This window comes from Dryas octopetala, chromosome 3, assembly GCF_963921425.1.
Source record: "Dryas octopetala chromosome 3, drDryOcto1.1, whole genome shotgun sequence".
Classification (NCBI taxonomy): Eukaryota; Viridiplantae; Streptophyta; class Magnoliopsida; order Rosales; family Rosaceae; genus Dryas; species Dryas octopetala.
The window spans coordinates 14,957,500-14,972,700 of record NC_141368.1 but is presented as its reverse complement, the minus strand read 5'-3'; the positions used below and the strand labels follow the sequence as shown (position 1 = coordinate 14,972,700).

Here is a 15,201-nt window from a genome sequence, read left to right as displayed (position 1 = left end):
AGACTTGATTATATGCAAGAAATAGAAAGCTCATACCAATGTTAATGAGGAGTACTCGATAACGGATAATCTGTGAGAAATATATACAACAAAAGTGAGTGATGAGAGACTGGGCCACTAAGATATATAGATCACTTACTGGATAGGCTATTAGTTATTGGGCTGCTGAATGTAAATGGACTGCTAGGATGGTTATATGATAGACTGGCTATTAGGGAATGGGCTTGAGTTACATTTTTGTGTAGGTGAATTGAGGTTGAAATTGGGGATAAGCCGAGTATAAAACATACAGCCCATGCGAGAAAAAGAAAAAGAAAATAGCCCATGCAGCCCACAATGTAGATCTTTTATTAATTTTAAAATTCATATATGTTATATCTAAAATGGATCACTCAAATAAAATTGGCCCCAGGGTGACATTTACTCAAGGAAGTGGGAACAATGGGTCATATGAGTCATGTCTCATATCATTATCCACCATGTCAATCTAGTTCGTTTGGTAGATTGGCTTCCGTGCTAATGGGTTTAATTAGAAGAGCATACAAAATTGTTCACAGATTTTATTCCTTCAGCAGATATGGTGATAACCAAAACCTCAATTCATGTCCAATTAACAAACAAGGCAGCTCCAGAGAGTCCATCTACTAATTCATGGATGATAGAGTTCATAAGAAGTAGAACAGAAGGAAGAGAATAAGAAATTAATTCCGAGTAGATGGAATTCCTATATATACTCAATGACATATATAGGTATAATATACATGGAATTAATATCAATATTAGTTTCTGGTAAACCAATGGATATCTCTAGTTCCACTTATGTCTGCCATATTTCATTTTTTACAATCCCTGCATCTGCATAATGGATAGACAAAATCATAGCAAAGACTCATGTTTCAAAATATTTATATAATTAAGTAGTCGTTGTTCATTATATAAAGATAAGGCTAAGTACCTTTCCTGACCCATCGTAACAAGTAAACTTACATTGATATTCAAATTGTTTGAATGCTGATCATCACCTAGCTGACATAGTAAATGTCAGCTCTACGTTAGAACATGTTGGATTCAAATTATCTTGAATATCCAAGACAGGAATCTCTTGTGGGCACAAATAAGGCTTCGGAGGAATTTCTAGGCCTTCAACATCTCCTTCGAGCATCTGTATGACTTTGTTCATTGAAGGACGATCACTTGGCTTCAATTGAATACACCATAAGGCAGTTACAACCATCTTTTTCACTATTTTTCTTTCCTCCTCTGTAACATCACCTATCTGCAAATCCTTTCCCTCGTTGTATTGGTCGTACACCCATGACGGGAAGTAGATTTGGCTTGAATGCTCTACCATTGCATTTAAATTCTTTCTTTTGCTTGCCATTTCCATCAGCAACATTCCAAAACTATACACATCAGCTTTGTATGAGACGCCACCAATATTTTTATAGAACAACTCTGGAGCCATATATCCCATTGTTCCTCTTGCTGCCGTTAAAGAGACAATGCTATTATCTGTTGGATATAATTTTGCAAGCCCAAAGTCAGAAATCTTTGGGACGAAATTTTCATCAAGAAGAATGTTATGAGGCTTGATATCAAAATGCAGAATTTGCATGTCACAACCTTCATGTAAATATTCAATCCCTTGAGCCACTCCAAGAGAAATCTCATACATTTGCTTGCAACTTAAGAGGATACTTCCTTCTTTTGAATAAATGTATTTATCAAGAGACCCATGAGGCATGAAGTCATATACTAGAGCACGTTTTGATCCCTCGACACAATAGCCAATGAGTTGCACCACATTAACATGGTTAATTCTCCCGATTGTAGCTACCTCACTCATGAAGTCTTGGCCATTAGCTTTGGGCTTGCTCAACATCTTAATTGCTCCAAAACGGCCACTGCGTAATTTTCCTTTAAATACAGAACCATAGCCTCCTTCACCCAACTTATCCTTGAATCTATTTGACATCTTCTTAATGTTTGAATAATTATACCGTATTGGCTTCAAGTTATTATCACCATGAAGAAAGTCTTCAATGGTGCTATACATTGAAAGGTGTCTTCTTCGCCATTTATAGATCAAAAGCGCCATCACAAATGGGCCTCCAATTATAAATTTCAGTCCTGTATAGGAACATCACCAAAATAATCATGAGTAAATAAATTTGTTTCTTGCTCCTGCATTAAACATTTTGTTTGTTTGAACTATGCCTTGGATCAAATCACATGCTTTAGTAGGTATCAAATTATTTTAATAAAAATTGGGTAATATATTGCTTGCTAGCTAGCTATTAGTATGGGGTTATTATCTTTCTCTTGTTTCCAATGTGATCTATTGTTTTTCGTGTCGAATAAGAGAAATATGTGCCAAAAACATAAACACAAGTTCCAACTAATAATGCTACAGTCAACTAATGTTCACCACATGCATGATCATGTCAGTATCTTAGGTTCAGCATGGATCTAAATTTAAATAAATAAACATTATTCTGTGAAAAAGTTCAAAAAAAAAAGTTCAAAAAAAAAAATAGAAAATTCAATACTAGTACAAACTACTAATAGAATTTGTGAGAAAAACCATATCTTAATAAGTTGGTGTAAAGGACAGAATGACAGATGCATCTTCCACAAAAAACAATATGACATATGCATCTCCCGCAAAGGACAAAATGGCATATGCATCTACCGCGAAGGAAAAAATTGCAAATGCATCATTCATAGGGGCAGATGCATCTCCCACAAAGGCAGATACATCTTCCCCAGAGGTAGATGCATCTGCCGCAGAGGCAAATGCAACGGTACGTGGCAGTTTTGGCCTGCAATTAAATATTTTGGACTTGTCCTTTAGGCCAACAATATATATATTAGTGGTCCCACCCTTATATCTAATGGACCCAAAAAATAATTTGGTAAGTATAACACTACCCATATAAGCTCTTACCTGTGCCAATGAGAAGTGGCGCCAATCGTACATCTGAAAGAAATATAACAGAAGTGAGCAAAATAACAAAAGTTAACAAAATTGAAGATAATTATAACTATAAGCTTGAAAAGTGAACAAAGTCAAAGACATGGTTATATGCCAGAAATATAAGCTCTTACCAATATTGTTAACGAGGATCACTCCTCGATAACCTGCGAGAAATACACCACAAGTGAACAAAATCAAAGACTTGAATAACTTTGAGAAGTGCAAGCCCAAATACACCATAATAAACTATGCAATAACTTGATGAAAAAAATAAACAGCAACTTAAGGTCACTCAATTGACCTTGCTTATTATTTTGTTAATGTATCAGGTGTACTTGTTTTAATGAGCAATGGTTGTCCTTCAAAGGCTTGTAGAGAATTCCTTCTAGTATTGGGCTTGTAAAAATGACCTAGACTTCATGCTCATCTTAACAAGTCACATATTCAGGTCTCTGTGCTTTGTAAGCTTAACAATATATCCTTGATTTGTTATTTGAAACATGGACGCTTGGGTGTAAGCCAATTGATACTCCTATTGAGCAAACTCATAAGTTATTTGAGTGTTTGAGTGCATCTTTTATTGATAAAAGGAGATACTAGAGACTTGTGGGAAAACTGATTTATTTATCTCATACCAGACCAGATATTGCATATGCAGTAAGTGTGGTGAGTTAGTTCTTGCATGACTCAAGCAAACCTCACATGGATGCTGTAGAGCGAATATTGAGATATTTGAAGTCGATCTACTCCAAGAAAAGGTCTATTGTTCTCTAATCATAGTCACATGAAGGTTGAAAGCTATACTGATGCTGATGGGCAGGTTCAGATGACAACAGAAGATCTACCTTAGGATACTTCACCTTTGTAGGTGTAAACCTTGTGACTTAGAGGAGTAAGAAGCAACCAGTAGTAGCAAGATCAAGTGCCGAAGCTGAGTATAGAAATATGGAATTTGGGGTATGTGAGTTACTCTGGTTGAAAAACTTGCTAACTGACTTGGATTTTAAACCAAGAGTAGCAATGAATCTATATTGTGATAATAAGTCAGCCATAGACATTGCTCATAACCTTGTTCAAAATGATCTAACTAAACATGTAAAGATTGACAGACATTTTATCAAAAAAAAGCTTGAGGGTGGAATTATTACTTTTCCATTTGTGAAGTCCAAGGATCAACTAACATATGTATTTACTAAAGCAGTGGCTAACAAGGTGTTTATAGACTCACTTGTCAAGTTGGGCATGTGCGATATTCACGCACCGACTTGATGGGGAGTGTTGGCATGAGTCAACCATCTAATTAATGTAATTAATTAGTCAGAAAGTCAACTGCTTGTAATTAGGACTAGAAATTTACTGGTGGTGATCATAGACGGATCCACTAAGGGACAAGAATGGTCGCCTAACCACCCGCCGACCGGAAAACCCTTGCCAAAATCACTGGTTTGACCCCCCGAAATTACCACCTGCAAGCACGTCCACAACCTGTTCGACAAAATGTTTGAATGGTTTGACCCCCCGTGATAAAATTCCTGGATCCGTCACATTAGTGATTATAGTAATTGTATAGTGATTCCTTCCTATAATCTTGACCTAGCTCTCTGAATATATACCACAGTGTGGTTTCAATGAGGATTATCAAAAAATATTATCCCTAATTAACGTGTTTCTTAGCACTTAGGACTACTTACCCAAGCTCAGATATGTGACAAGATTGCGCATCATCTCCATTCTTCCCGCATTTAGGGTTAGGTCGGTTTGACTGAAAAACCGAGATCGAACCCGAAACCGGCTTAATCGATGCCGACAATAACCGTACCGAGATATCGATTTGCCAACCGAACCGGCATGTTCGATTTTGGTTTTGATTCTCAGATCCTAAAACCGTTGGTTTACCGAACCGGACCAAATATATATAACATTTAATTTAAAATAATACAATTTTATACATTTCTAATTTTCTATACCTTAAAATACATTTCTATAATACATTTATATACATTTTTATGATTTATAAAACATATATAAATTTATAAACCCTAAACCCTTTCTATACCCTAAACCCTATGATTAATAATTTATATGTTTTTTAATTTATATATTATAATTAATATAATTATTTCAATTGAACCATAAATATATCATATATGACTATATACTTAATCTTAGAGTTAAAACCTAAGAGTTAAAACCTAACATAAAGCTGTCAAAAAAAAAAATAAAAGGATTTTAATTAAAAATCCTAAATCACTATATCCCAAAATGTTAGAATTAAAACCTAACATAAAGTCGTCAAAGAAGAAAAATAAAAAGACTTAATTAAAAATCCTAAATCACTACCAGTCTTATTCTAAGAAAGGCTCATAAAATGAACTGAACTATAAATCTCACTTAATCTTATTTCAAAATGTTCAGACACAATGACATAATGCTGGGTGGTTAAGTCTATCTAGTACAATTAATATCATTGTTCCCTTTTTCTTTTCTTTTTTAATAAAAAGGTACTTTTTGGTAGGGCTGGGTCAGTTTGACAAAAAAATCGAGATCGTACCCAAAAACGCTCCAACCAATGTCGAGAATAACTGTACCGGAGAGAAACCGTACCGAGATATCAGCTTCCCAACCGAACCGGTATGTTCGGTTCCGGTTTCGATTCTCATATCCTAAAATCGTCGGTTTACCAAACTGAACCAAGTATATATAACATTTAATTTAAATATTACATTTTTATATATTTTTATATCCTAAAATACCTTTCTATATACATTTATATACATTTCTATAATTTATATAAAAAATATATAAATTTATAAAGCCTAAACCCTTTCTATACCCTAAACCCTATAATTAATAATTTATATGTTTTTTAATTTATATAATACATTTCTATATAAAAACTAATTAAAAATACACTAAACTAATATTATACCATATCCTAAACAATGTATATCATATAACTATAAACTAAATACTAAATCCTATATCATATTCCTATATCTCATACCCTAAACCCTATTGTGTATTTTAAAAGTTTTAAATCTTATACCTTATAAGGCTTATTATATCCTATACTGATATACCATATACCCTAAGACTATAATTGATAATAATTCAATAATTTATAGTTGGTATATAACTAATAACTATAGTCTATATAGATGTTTAGTATGGTATAACATGATAAATAGTCTATAACTAATAACTATAGTCTATATAAATGTTTAGGGTATAGAAATGTATTATATAAAATATGTTTTATATAAATTATAAAACATATGTAATACAAAGTAAAAACTCCAAACCCCAAAATACCCTACTGTCTAAATTTTTAATGGATTTAGGGCATAGAAATGTATAAAAAGGTATTTTAAGGTATAAAAATGTATTATATAAAATATGTTGTATATAAATTATAAAACATATGTAATAAAAAGTAAAAACTCCAAACCTCAAACCCCAAAATACCCTAATGTCTAAATTACTAAAAGAGATAATTAGACTTAGGTTCTTTAGAAAAATAGTTTTTAGATAGAGACTGTAGGTGTTTTAAAATTTATAAGAAAATCCTTTTAATTCATAATAATTTATAAGAAAATCATTTTAATTTATAATAAAGTCCTTTTAATTTATAATAAAATCATTTTAATTCATAATAAAGTTTTTCCCTAATTTGAAGAGTATTTCTCCCTATTTGAAGGGTATTTTTCCTCATAGAGTGTAGAATGGGCTTTGTAGAGGCTGCATGTTAGATTTTAACTCCAAGATTTTGGGCGGCATTAAAGAAGAAAAATAAAATAGCTTAATTAAAAACCCTAAATCACTGCCAGTCTTAATCTAAGAAAGACACATAAAATGGACTGGACTCTAAGTCCCCCTTACTAAAATACTAATTTTTTTATTTTCTCTTTCTTCCCCATTCTTTTTTATACTTCTCTAAAACCAAAAAGGTTTGTTTCCCCACCCCCTTTTCTCTGTGCGTGTGCATTGCCCAATGCCCCACCTTCATCCTTTTTCTTTTCTTCCTCTTTATTTTCTCTGAAACCACTTTCCTCTCTCATTCTCTCTCACTCTCTCTCCTTGCGCGCGACCCTGCCCGGCCAGGATTCACCGTCGCTGGCCACCTCCCATCAATCCAAGGCCATTGGTTGACTCCCCAAGCCGGCGCCAACACAACCTAGCCGCCACCCAGCCTAGCCGGCCTCCCCACGTGACGAAATCACCACTCCAAGCCGCGCCTTCCTCGCTGGATTTCTTCAAATTCTGGTGGTATTTTCCATCGACCCAAGTATCAAAGTTTATCATCTCTTCATTCTCCATCTAATTATATAAATGGATTGGGTTGTTGCTTAAAACTAAAAACCCTCTGTCTCACTGCCCTCTCGCCATCCACTCGCCGCACCATGTCGGTCAAGGCCCATACTGAGCCGAGCCAACTAGAAATGCCGGTCCAACCGAGTTACTGGCATTCCGGTTTCGATCTCGGTAACCAAAAGGGCCATCTGAGGGGGGTCCGGTCGATTGCCGGTTTTGGGTTCTTGGTTCGATATCCGAACCGAACCCACCCCTACGTTTTGGAGTGCATGTGGTAACCATCCCCCAGTCGGGTACGTAGTCCCAAGTTCATTTTTATCCACTAACAACTAATTGTCATGTAAGCTTGTAACTTAAAAAGTAAAATACTTTTGAAGAGAGATTTCTTACGGATACAAACTGTGCGTCCAGAACTAGTGAGATCTACAGTGACAAAAAATAAGAAACAAAATTAGTCCACTTAGTCAATAGAATTTACAATAAAAGTCTGATATATACATATGGCAGCCACAATATATATACAGCAATTTTATCTCATTTTTATGTGCCCTGATTATAAAATCACATTCTGATTATAAAGCATATATATTTCATTCAATGTCTACACCTATCTTTCTTTGTCCCAAATTCATTTTTCTCCACTATAAAATTCCGTATACTAGATAAAAATAAATAAAAATAACTTTTGGAGAGAGATAGATGCTTACCGCGAATGCCAGCCCAAAGATATCCAAAAAAACCTACAATGACAAAGAAAAAACAACATTGGCACACTTAAATCAAGTTCTGATGCCTTTGCTAAGAAAAACAAAATTAATATATAATATTGCTTTCGGAGTCGAATATGGATATTGGTGCAATGATTCATTCTGGATCAGCATCCCACCTAACTCGATGGTACCCACTATCAATCCTAACAATCAAAGAATGGAAATGGGTTAAGAGGTGCCACATCTGCACACTTAACCTATTGATTTCTAATAGAGCATATGTTTTCTTAAGGAGCTTCTTCACTCTTCATACCTGAAGTTTTACTCGTCTCCTGCATTTGCATTTGCCTAAATTAACCCATAAAAAAATATATATATATCGAACTTCTTTTTTCGTAATCCTTATTTTGAAAGAAAAAAACACAAGACTATATTAATTGGCTAAAAAATAAATGAAACAAATTGAAAAATCCCCGTCTAGCAATCCCAATCCAGCCGGCCCTCCTCCCTTCTCGTTGGAGACCCGTACACTGCCAGTACCCCTTAGATGGATATTTGTAAAAATTCAAGGAAATTAAAAGTCAAATATGAAAGTTTTGAAAAAATGTAATAGAATGATTATTTGGCCACTTATCTACTATCGAGTAGAAATAAAAATGACCAAAATTTAGGTACGTATTAAGTTTGTACGGATTCGGGGGTAAATATAGCCCGTGCTGGGAGACTTTGTTACTTATAATTTTAAAATTTTATATTAAGTTATACTATCTTCAACCATTATATACATATCTCTTCAACCATTATATACATATGTGACATGTACAAAAGATTGTGCAATGTGAAAAAGTGAATCAGATGATACTACATAAGCTGGGAGATGTGAAAAAAAAAAAAAAAAGGTTGGGTGCATTGGAAAAAAATATTGGGTGTATCCGATACACCATCACGTGGTGTAACCAATTCAACATGTAAGAATATTATTTGACGGTATATTTATATTAGTATGGATATAGTATTAATAATATTCACTTATATTATGACACGTTAGATTGGTTACACCACGTAACAGTATATCGGATACACAAAATAATTTTTCGTGTACTGGGCACGATGCCGGTGCATTTTTTCATATGATTTTCATTAAAGTATACTATATTGGGACTTATTTTTTGACAGTGGATCTTAAAAATAATTTATTTTGAGGGCTGCTATTTGCACACCCCTTTTTTTCTTTTTGCACACCCTTTTTCTCTTTTTTTCTCCTACACACCCCACACACTTACCTCAAATTCAAAACCTCTCATCACACACCCAACCCATTACCAAAATACCCTCATTTCATTACACACCCTCCCCTCTTTCCCTCTCTTTTTTCTCTCGTTCACACCCCCCTTCCCCTGTTTTTTTTTTTTTTTTCCTTCTTCTTCTCCAACCCTCCCCCAGCCAGTCCCTCCACCCAACCCACCCAACCCACCCAGCCCCTCAACCCCTTCCCTCTCCGACCAACCTCCCTGCATGCAGCACCGGCCACCCTCCTCAATCCCTCTCTCTCCTCCCCGCATGCAGCAGCACCACCTCACTCCCTCCCCCCGTTTCACCCGACCCACCCAGCCCATCTCTCCCGCACCCTCCCTGCACCACCTTTCTCCCTCTCTCTTCCCCGGCAGCACCACCTCCCCGTCACATTCTCTCTCCTAGCTCCCTTTCTCTCTCTCGCGACTCCACCTCCCCGCAACACCACCTCTCCTGCAAGCTCCGCGAAGCCCAACTGCCGGCTCCAACTCCTTCCAGCCACCTTGTGCAGCACTGAGCTCAAACACCCGCCCGCCCAACTGCCTGGTCGCATCGTCGATGGAGCAGCTGGGCACTTCTCCGGGGTGGAAGCTCAACGGTGCGACGCGGGAGTGGCGCTGGCAGCAGCTTGGCTCTGTTAGAGACAAGACAGAGAAATGGAGAGAGGAGAGAAAATGAGGAGGTGACCGGTGGTGGTCTCACCTCTCGCCCAAGCAGAAAAAAAAAAAAAAAAAAGGTGGCAGTGGTTCGGCAGACCAGTGCCGAACCCGTCTGTTTCGTTCGACAGGTAACCGCCGAACGAACCTAGTTTGTTCGGCGGTTACCTGTCGAACGAAACCGACGGGTTCGGCACTGGTCTGCCGAACCACCTGCCACCCTTTTTTTTTTCTATTTGCTTGGGCGAGAGAGAGAGAGAGAGAGAGAGAAGAATGTGGTAGTGGTGGTGGCTGTTTTCGTGGTGCAGGGGCTGGGGGGGTTGGTGCAGGGGCTGGAGGCCTAGGTGGGTTGGGTGGAGGGGGGAGGCCGGAGGGGGATGGGGAGGGGGAGGGGGAGGGAGGGAGGGGTGGGTCGGGTGAGGGGTTGAGGGGCTAGGTGGGTTGGGTGGAGGGGCTGGCTAGGGGAAGGTTGGAGAAGAAAAAGAAGAAAAAAAAAAAACAGGGGAAGGGGGATGTGAACAAGAGAAAAAAGAGAGGGAAAGAAGGGAGGGGGTTTATTGTCTTTTTTTTTTTTGAGTTTTTTTTTTCTAATAGGAGTGTACAAAAAGAAAAAAAAGGGTGTGCAAATAGTAGCTCTCTTTATTTTCTATAATGGACTTTAAAAAAATCCCAAATCTAAAGAAAAGAATTGTAATTTTGCAATGGGAAAGCAAATTGACACGTGCCAAAAAGATATTCAAGAATTGACGCACCTGGGATAGTGTGATTAAAACATTTATCCTCGAAGGGGAAAGGGCAAGCAAAAAGTGGCTCATATCCAAGCTCAAAGCCGAAAACCAATGCGTTGTGTATGTCTATGTATTTATAAGAAGCGTTGTTGGTGTAGTCCTCAGAGAAGTTGTAGGTCTCCCTGGGAAAATATTGCGAGGACGTCACAGAAACCCATTCAGAACTGCAACCCTCAACCAAATGCCCTGCTGGCATATAGCCAACCGTAACATAACCATATGTTTTTGGTTGGGACAGAGAAGTGCCAGTACTAATAGTACTAATGCATGGAGCTGTGTCCACGTACAGAGAAGAATTCACAGGATTGGGGCACTTGAAGAAACATATACCCGTTGAAGAAACATGTGTTGGATCTGGATTATCCATATAATGCAGATCTCCAATTAAAGTATCAGGGGGTGGATATGATGCATAACGAGGAATGGAGGAGCAATTGTTGTTGTCAAGGCCTGGATCAACAACTCGGATCGTCAAGTTATTGTAGTTGATTGCCTGTACGTGGTACTTACCAGAAGGTAGGTCTAATACTGTGATGTTGTTCTCACAGGACAGAGTATACTGTGACTTGCCGCAGTGCCTTGGATCGTGTTGAAGTCGGAAAGGGGAGCTGATGTAATCGATATGGCCGCAGGAAGAAGGGGTACACTTAGGATCAACCTTCGCGTTACAAGTTTCGCCCGAAAAGACTATAACAAGAGAGGCAACAATTAAAACCCACGCAAACAAGCTGAAGGAAGACCTTCCATTTATTCCCATGGAGGGAGGGAGGGGAGGAGGAGGAGGAGAGAGAGAGAGAGAGAGAGAGAGAGAGAGAGAGAGAGAGAGAGAGAGAGAGAGAGAGAGAGAGAGGACGGGGGTTTGAGTAACGTGACAATTATAAACATCTTATAAATAAGTGGTTGGTCACGAGAGCAGGCACCTTCGGTGAACTTGCACAACAGGAAAGTCTTGCAATTATGATGTCAAATACTCGGTCAGTCAATAATGGCAGGGTGGAAATAGGCAAGATAAACATGTTATATACGAGTGGTTGGTTGAAAAAATTATTTTGTGTAACCAATCTAATGTGTTATAATATTGGTGGATATTATTAATACAATACCCTATTAATATATATAATTTTACCGTTCAATAATACTCTTACACATTGAATTAGTTATACCACGTTACGGTGTATCGGATACAACCAATCATTATTCGATTCGTTGGTCACGAGAGCGGACACCTTCGGTGAACTTGCACAAAAGGAAAGTCTTGTGATTATGATGTCAAATACTCGGTCAGTGAATGGTAATTAATAATTTAACGCCATTTTAGTAGTCTGAGCTTGACGATTTCATTATCAAAGCACCATTTCATGAGACTTTCCCTCCCAAACTTGATGCTTAGCTATATAGCCTATATTAGACATATCCAACCCACCCACTAAATTTGATTTAGATATCGACACAATTAGCTAAGCTAGCTGCTTACAAGAAATTAATGATGGGCAGTATTACCTTAGAAATCCAGCAAATGCTCATCTCTTACTTTTGCATATTGTTAATGGCTTTCTTTGGAGCAACCCAAAATGCATGCACACAATCCCAGTGTGAGCACGATCATAGCCTGGCTATCCATTTGCCATTCCGTCGTCGCGGACATGTGCCGACCATTTTTCATGAGCAAGGGTTAGTACTAGTAAAATTCTTTGTCAAGCGCATAGATTATAAGAATCAGACAATCCAACTACATGACTCAGATCATTGTGTGCTGGTAAAGCCTTTAGAAATCCCCTACATGCCAAACTCCCCCTTCTATTTCTATGAACCAATAACAGCGAACATAACCTTATTCCACTGTCCTGATGAAAGAGATATATATAGTCAAGTCCCCTGCCTTAGTGGCCGGGGCTACAAAACTTATGCCGTTCATTCTTTCAGCTCTATGGAAGACTTTCCGTCCTTACTGTCTTGTACAAAGATGTATGATGTTTTATCAGTGCCGATTTATCTGCACCGAGATGCTCATCATTTGAAATGGTCTAAACCAAATTGTACAGAATGTGAAGCAAAGGGCAGCAAGTGTACATTGAAGAACGATGGCACCACAAGTGAAATTCAATGTGTTCACTTAACGAAACCAAGTAAGGGTCACATGATATATATATTCTGCTAAAGTCTTACAGGTAATTACATGCAAGCATATTTGTTCATGATGATATTAACACTTTCTGCTGGGTGATCGTCCTGCTATCATGAAATTGAAATATAGGCATATGGACATTCATGTTGCTTACTTGTTTTGGGAACCGGATAAACTTGTAAACTGAATATGGTTATGGTACTCATGTTAGTTTCATGTTACGTTTGTTAAATTAAGATATTTAACTGATCAATTTGGATCAAGATCCTCTGCTGAGGTTGCCTTTGTTTGTTTTTTCTTAATCAAGATTCAAGAGTGTATGAGTAGAAGATCAGGAAATTGATTTTCCTGCAATTATCACTACTTAAATTCACAAACATGCTTGACAGTTTATTTTTTCATTGTCTTTTTCAGGTAAAACAAAGAAATTAGTGGCTGCCTGTGAGTTGTCTAACTAGTCTTTTACTTTGTTTCAAGTCAAGAAGACGCCGGGGATATATATTTACTCAAGGATTATTTTTTGCAGGTGCAACCGTGGGTTCACTAATTCTGTCACTACTGATGATTGCAGCCTTTCGTGTCTATGGCTTTGATAGAAAGGAAAAGGAGAATCAATTAAAAATTGAAAGATTTCTAGAGGATTACAAAGCTCTCAAACCAAGTAGATATTCCTATGCAGATCTTAAGAGGATTACAAATCATTTCAAGGACAAGCTAGGAGAAGGAGCCTACGGAACTGTTTTTAAAGGGAAGCTTTCATCTGAATTCTTTGTTGCTGTGAAACTCCTCAACAATTCTAAGGGAAATGGGGAAGAGTTTATAAATGAAGTGGAAACAATGGGTCATATCTACCATGTCAATGTGGTTCGTATATATGGTTGGCTTTTGTGCTGATGGATATAGACGAGCTCTGGTTTATGAGTTCTTACCCAATGGTTCATTGCAGGATTTCATTTCATCAGCAGATGATGAGAATTGTTTCCTTGGTTGGGATAAGTTGCAAGACATTGCTCTAGGCATAGCAAAAGGAATTGAATATCTCCACCAAGGATGCAATCAACGAATCCTTCATTTTGATATCAAACCTCATAATGTTTTGCTAGACCAAAATTTCATTCCAAAAATATCTGATTTTGGTTTGGCCAAGTTATGTTCCAAGGATCAAAGTATAGTGTCAATGACTACAGCTAGGGGGACCATGGGCTACATTGCACCCGAAGTGTTCTCTAGAAACTTTGGAAATGTGTCTTATAAGTCCGATGTCTATAGTTTTGGAATGCTATTGCTTGAAATGGTAGGAGGGAGGAAGAATATTAGTCCAACCACAGAGGCCACCAATGAAGTTTACTACCCAGAATGGATCTATAGTCTTCTAGAAGAAAGAGAAGCCCTACGGATCCATATTGGCAGGGAAGAAGGAGATGGTAAGATTTCAAAGAAACTTGCAATTGTTGGGCTCTGGTGCATCCAATGGAACCCGGTGAATCGTCCTTCAATGAAAGTGGTAGTTCAAATGTTGGAAGGAGGAGAAAACTTAACCATGCCTCCCAATCCTTTTGCATCTACACGGACAACTGCAAGTGTCCCTACAAGACGCTTGAATCTAGAGTTGGAAGCAATTGCGGAAGTAGAGTAATTAATATGTACAGAGATGCATGTTTTCATACAAGATTGTACGTAAGTATAAATTATTGGTGAGGTTGACTTTAAACGTGTGGTTTATATCTACAGTCTGGCTAGAAAACATTACCCATATATATGTAAGCCTCCAACATATACATTATCCCTTTTACTTTATCAAAATATATATATGTTATGTTTGTTACTTGCAACTAATTTTTATTTTTTACTTCTTTTGTGGAGTTAATTGAAACCTATTTGTAAGTTTCTCAATCCCCATTATAAGGATCCATTTTCTAACATAACAAAAGCTAGGAGCTAAATAACAAAATGAAAGAACATTCAACGTATAATATAGGGTTATTTTTCCATTTAAGACACATGCATTTGGGGTATGTTCTAATTTGTGACACATTTTTGTTTGTCTTTATATAGGACATAAACTTTCATTTTGTATTAATGGACAATCCATCAAAGTTCCATCAAAGTTTATGACTTGATAGAGGTGACAGATTGTCATTCATTAATACAAAATGAAAGTTTATGTCCTACATTAAGACAAACCAAAATATGTCTCCTAAACTAGAACTAACCCTAAAGTATGCATCCTAAATACAAAAATAACCCAATAAGAAATGATGTTTTAACCCCTAAAAAAAGTGTATGTAATTGGCACGTGGTCTTTTTTTAACGAAAGACCTCACGGTGACAGATTGTCCTT

At 37.2% G+C, this 15,201-nt stretch overlaps 2 protein-coding genes and 1 pseudogene across 6 annotated transcripts; 1 reads left to right on the top strand and 2 right to left on the bottom strand.

The window, feature by feature from the left end:
* Positions 1 to 694: 694 nt before the first annotated feature.
* Positions 695 to 7,733, bottom strand: LOC147291255 (rust resistance kinase Lr10-like). 2 transcript variants are annotated; one of them, XM_086237250.1, is made up of 4 exons: positions 7,679 to 7,733; positions 3,109 to 3,141; positions 2,948 to 2,980; positions 695 to 2,130 (listed from the first exon to the last, which is right to left on the bottom strand). In XM_086237250.1, exon 4 carries the CDS (start codon positions 2,096 to 2,098, stop codon positions 1,019 to 1,021), a length of 1,080 nt encoding a protein of 359 aa, XP_086093376.1. In that variant the 5' UTR covers positions 2,099 to 2,130; positions 2,948 to 2,980; positions 3,109 to 3,141; positions 7,679 to 7,733; the 3' UTR covers positions 695 to 1,018. The 2 variants fall into 2 exon arrangements, with proteins under 2 accessions (XP_086093376.1, XP_086093375.1); XM_086237249.1 differs by lacking the exon at positions 7,679 to 7,733 and having other exon boundaries at positions 3,109 to 3,368.
* On the bottom strand, positions 5,179 to 11,515 carry LOC147291254 (uncharacterized). 3 transcript variants are annotated; one of them, XM_086237253.1, is made up of 3 exons: positions 10,700 to 11,515; positions 7,996 to 8,028; positions 5,179 to 7,711 (listed from the first exon to the last, which is right to left on the bottom strand). In XM_086237253.1, exons 1-3 carry the CDS (start codon positions 11,490 to 11,492, stop codon positions 7,611 to 7,613), a joined length of 927 nt encoding a protein of 308 aa, XP_086093379.1. In that variant the 5' UTR covers positions 11,493 to 11,515; the 3' UTR covers positions 5,179 to 7,610. The 3 variants fall into 3 exon arrangements, with proteins under 3 accessions (XP_086093379.1, XP_086093378.1, XP_086093377.1); XM_086237252.1 differs by lacking the exon at positions 5,179 to 7,711 and having other exon boundaries at positions 7,860 to 8,028; XM_086237251.1 differs by lacking the exons at positions 5,179 to 7,711; positions 7,996 to 8,028 and adding an exon at positions 9,663 to 9,925.
* A 753-nt stretch (positions 11,516 to 12,268) lies between these two features.
* LOC147291253 (rust resistance kinase Lr10-like) lies at positions 12,269 to 14,776 on the top strand (annotated as a pseudogene). The gene is made up of 4 exons (XR_015121232.1): positions 12,269 to 12,406; positions 12,778 to 12,861; positions 13,275 to 13,301; positions 13,387 to 14,776. The product of XR_015121232.1 is annotated as a rust resistance kinase Lr10-like (transcript).
* Positions 14,777 to 15,201: the final 425 nt, after the last annotated feature.

What these genes read in the sequence shown, in the direction of transcription:
- LOC147291255 (XM_086237249.1), bottom strand. Translation starts at nt 3,217, where the DNA reads ATGGTGTATTTGGGCTTGCACTTCTCAAAGTTATTCAAGTCTTTGATT. An exon ending in GATCCTCGTTAACAATATTG is followed by an intron (nt 2,981 to 3,108) that starts GTAAGAGCTTAT and finishes TATTTCTTTCAG; the next exon opens with ATGTACGATTGGCGCCACTT. An exon ending in GCCACTTCTCATTGGCACAG is followed by an intron (nt 2,131 to 2,947) that starts GTAAGAGCTTAT and finishes GTTCCTATACAG; the next exon opens with GACTGAAATTTATAATTGGA.
- LOC147291254 (XM_086237251.1), bottom strand. Translation starts at nt 11,492, where the DNA reads ATGGGAATAAATGGAAGGTCTTCCTTCAGCTTGTTTGCGTGGGTTTTA. An exon ending in TTTTAATCACACTATCCCAG is followed by an intron (nt 9,926 to 10,699) that starts GTGCGTCAATTC and finishes TGTCTCTAACAG; the next exon opens with AGCCAAGCTGCTGCCAGCGC.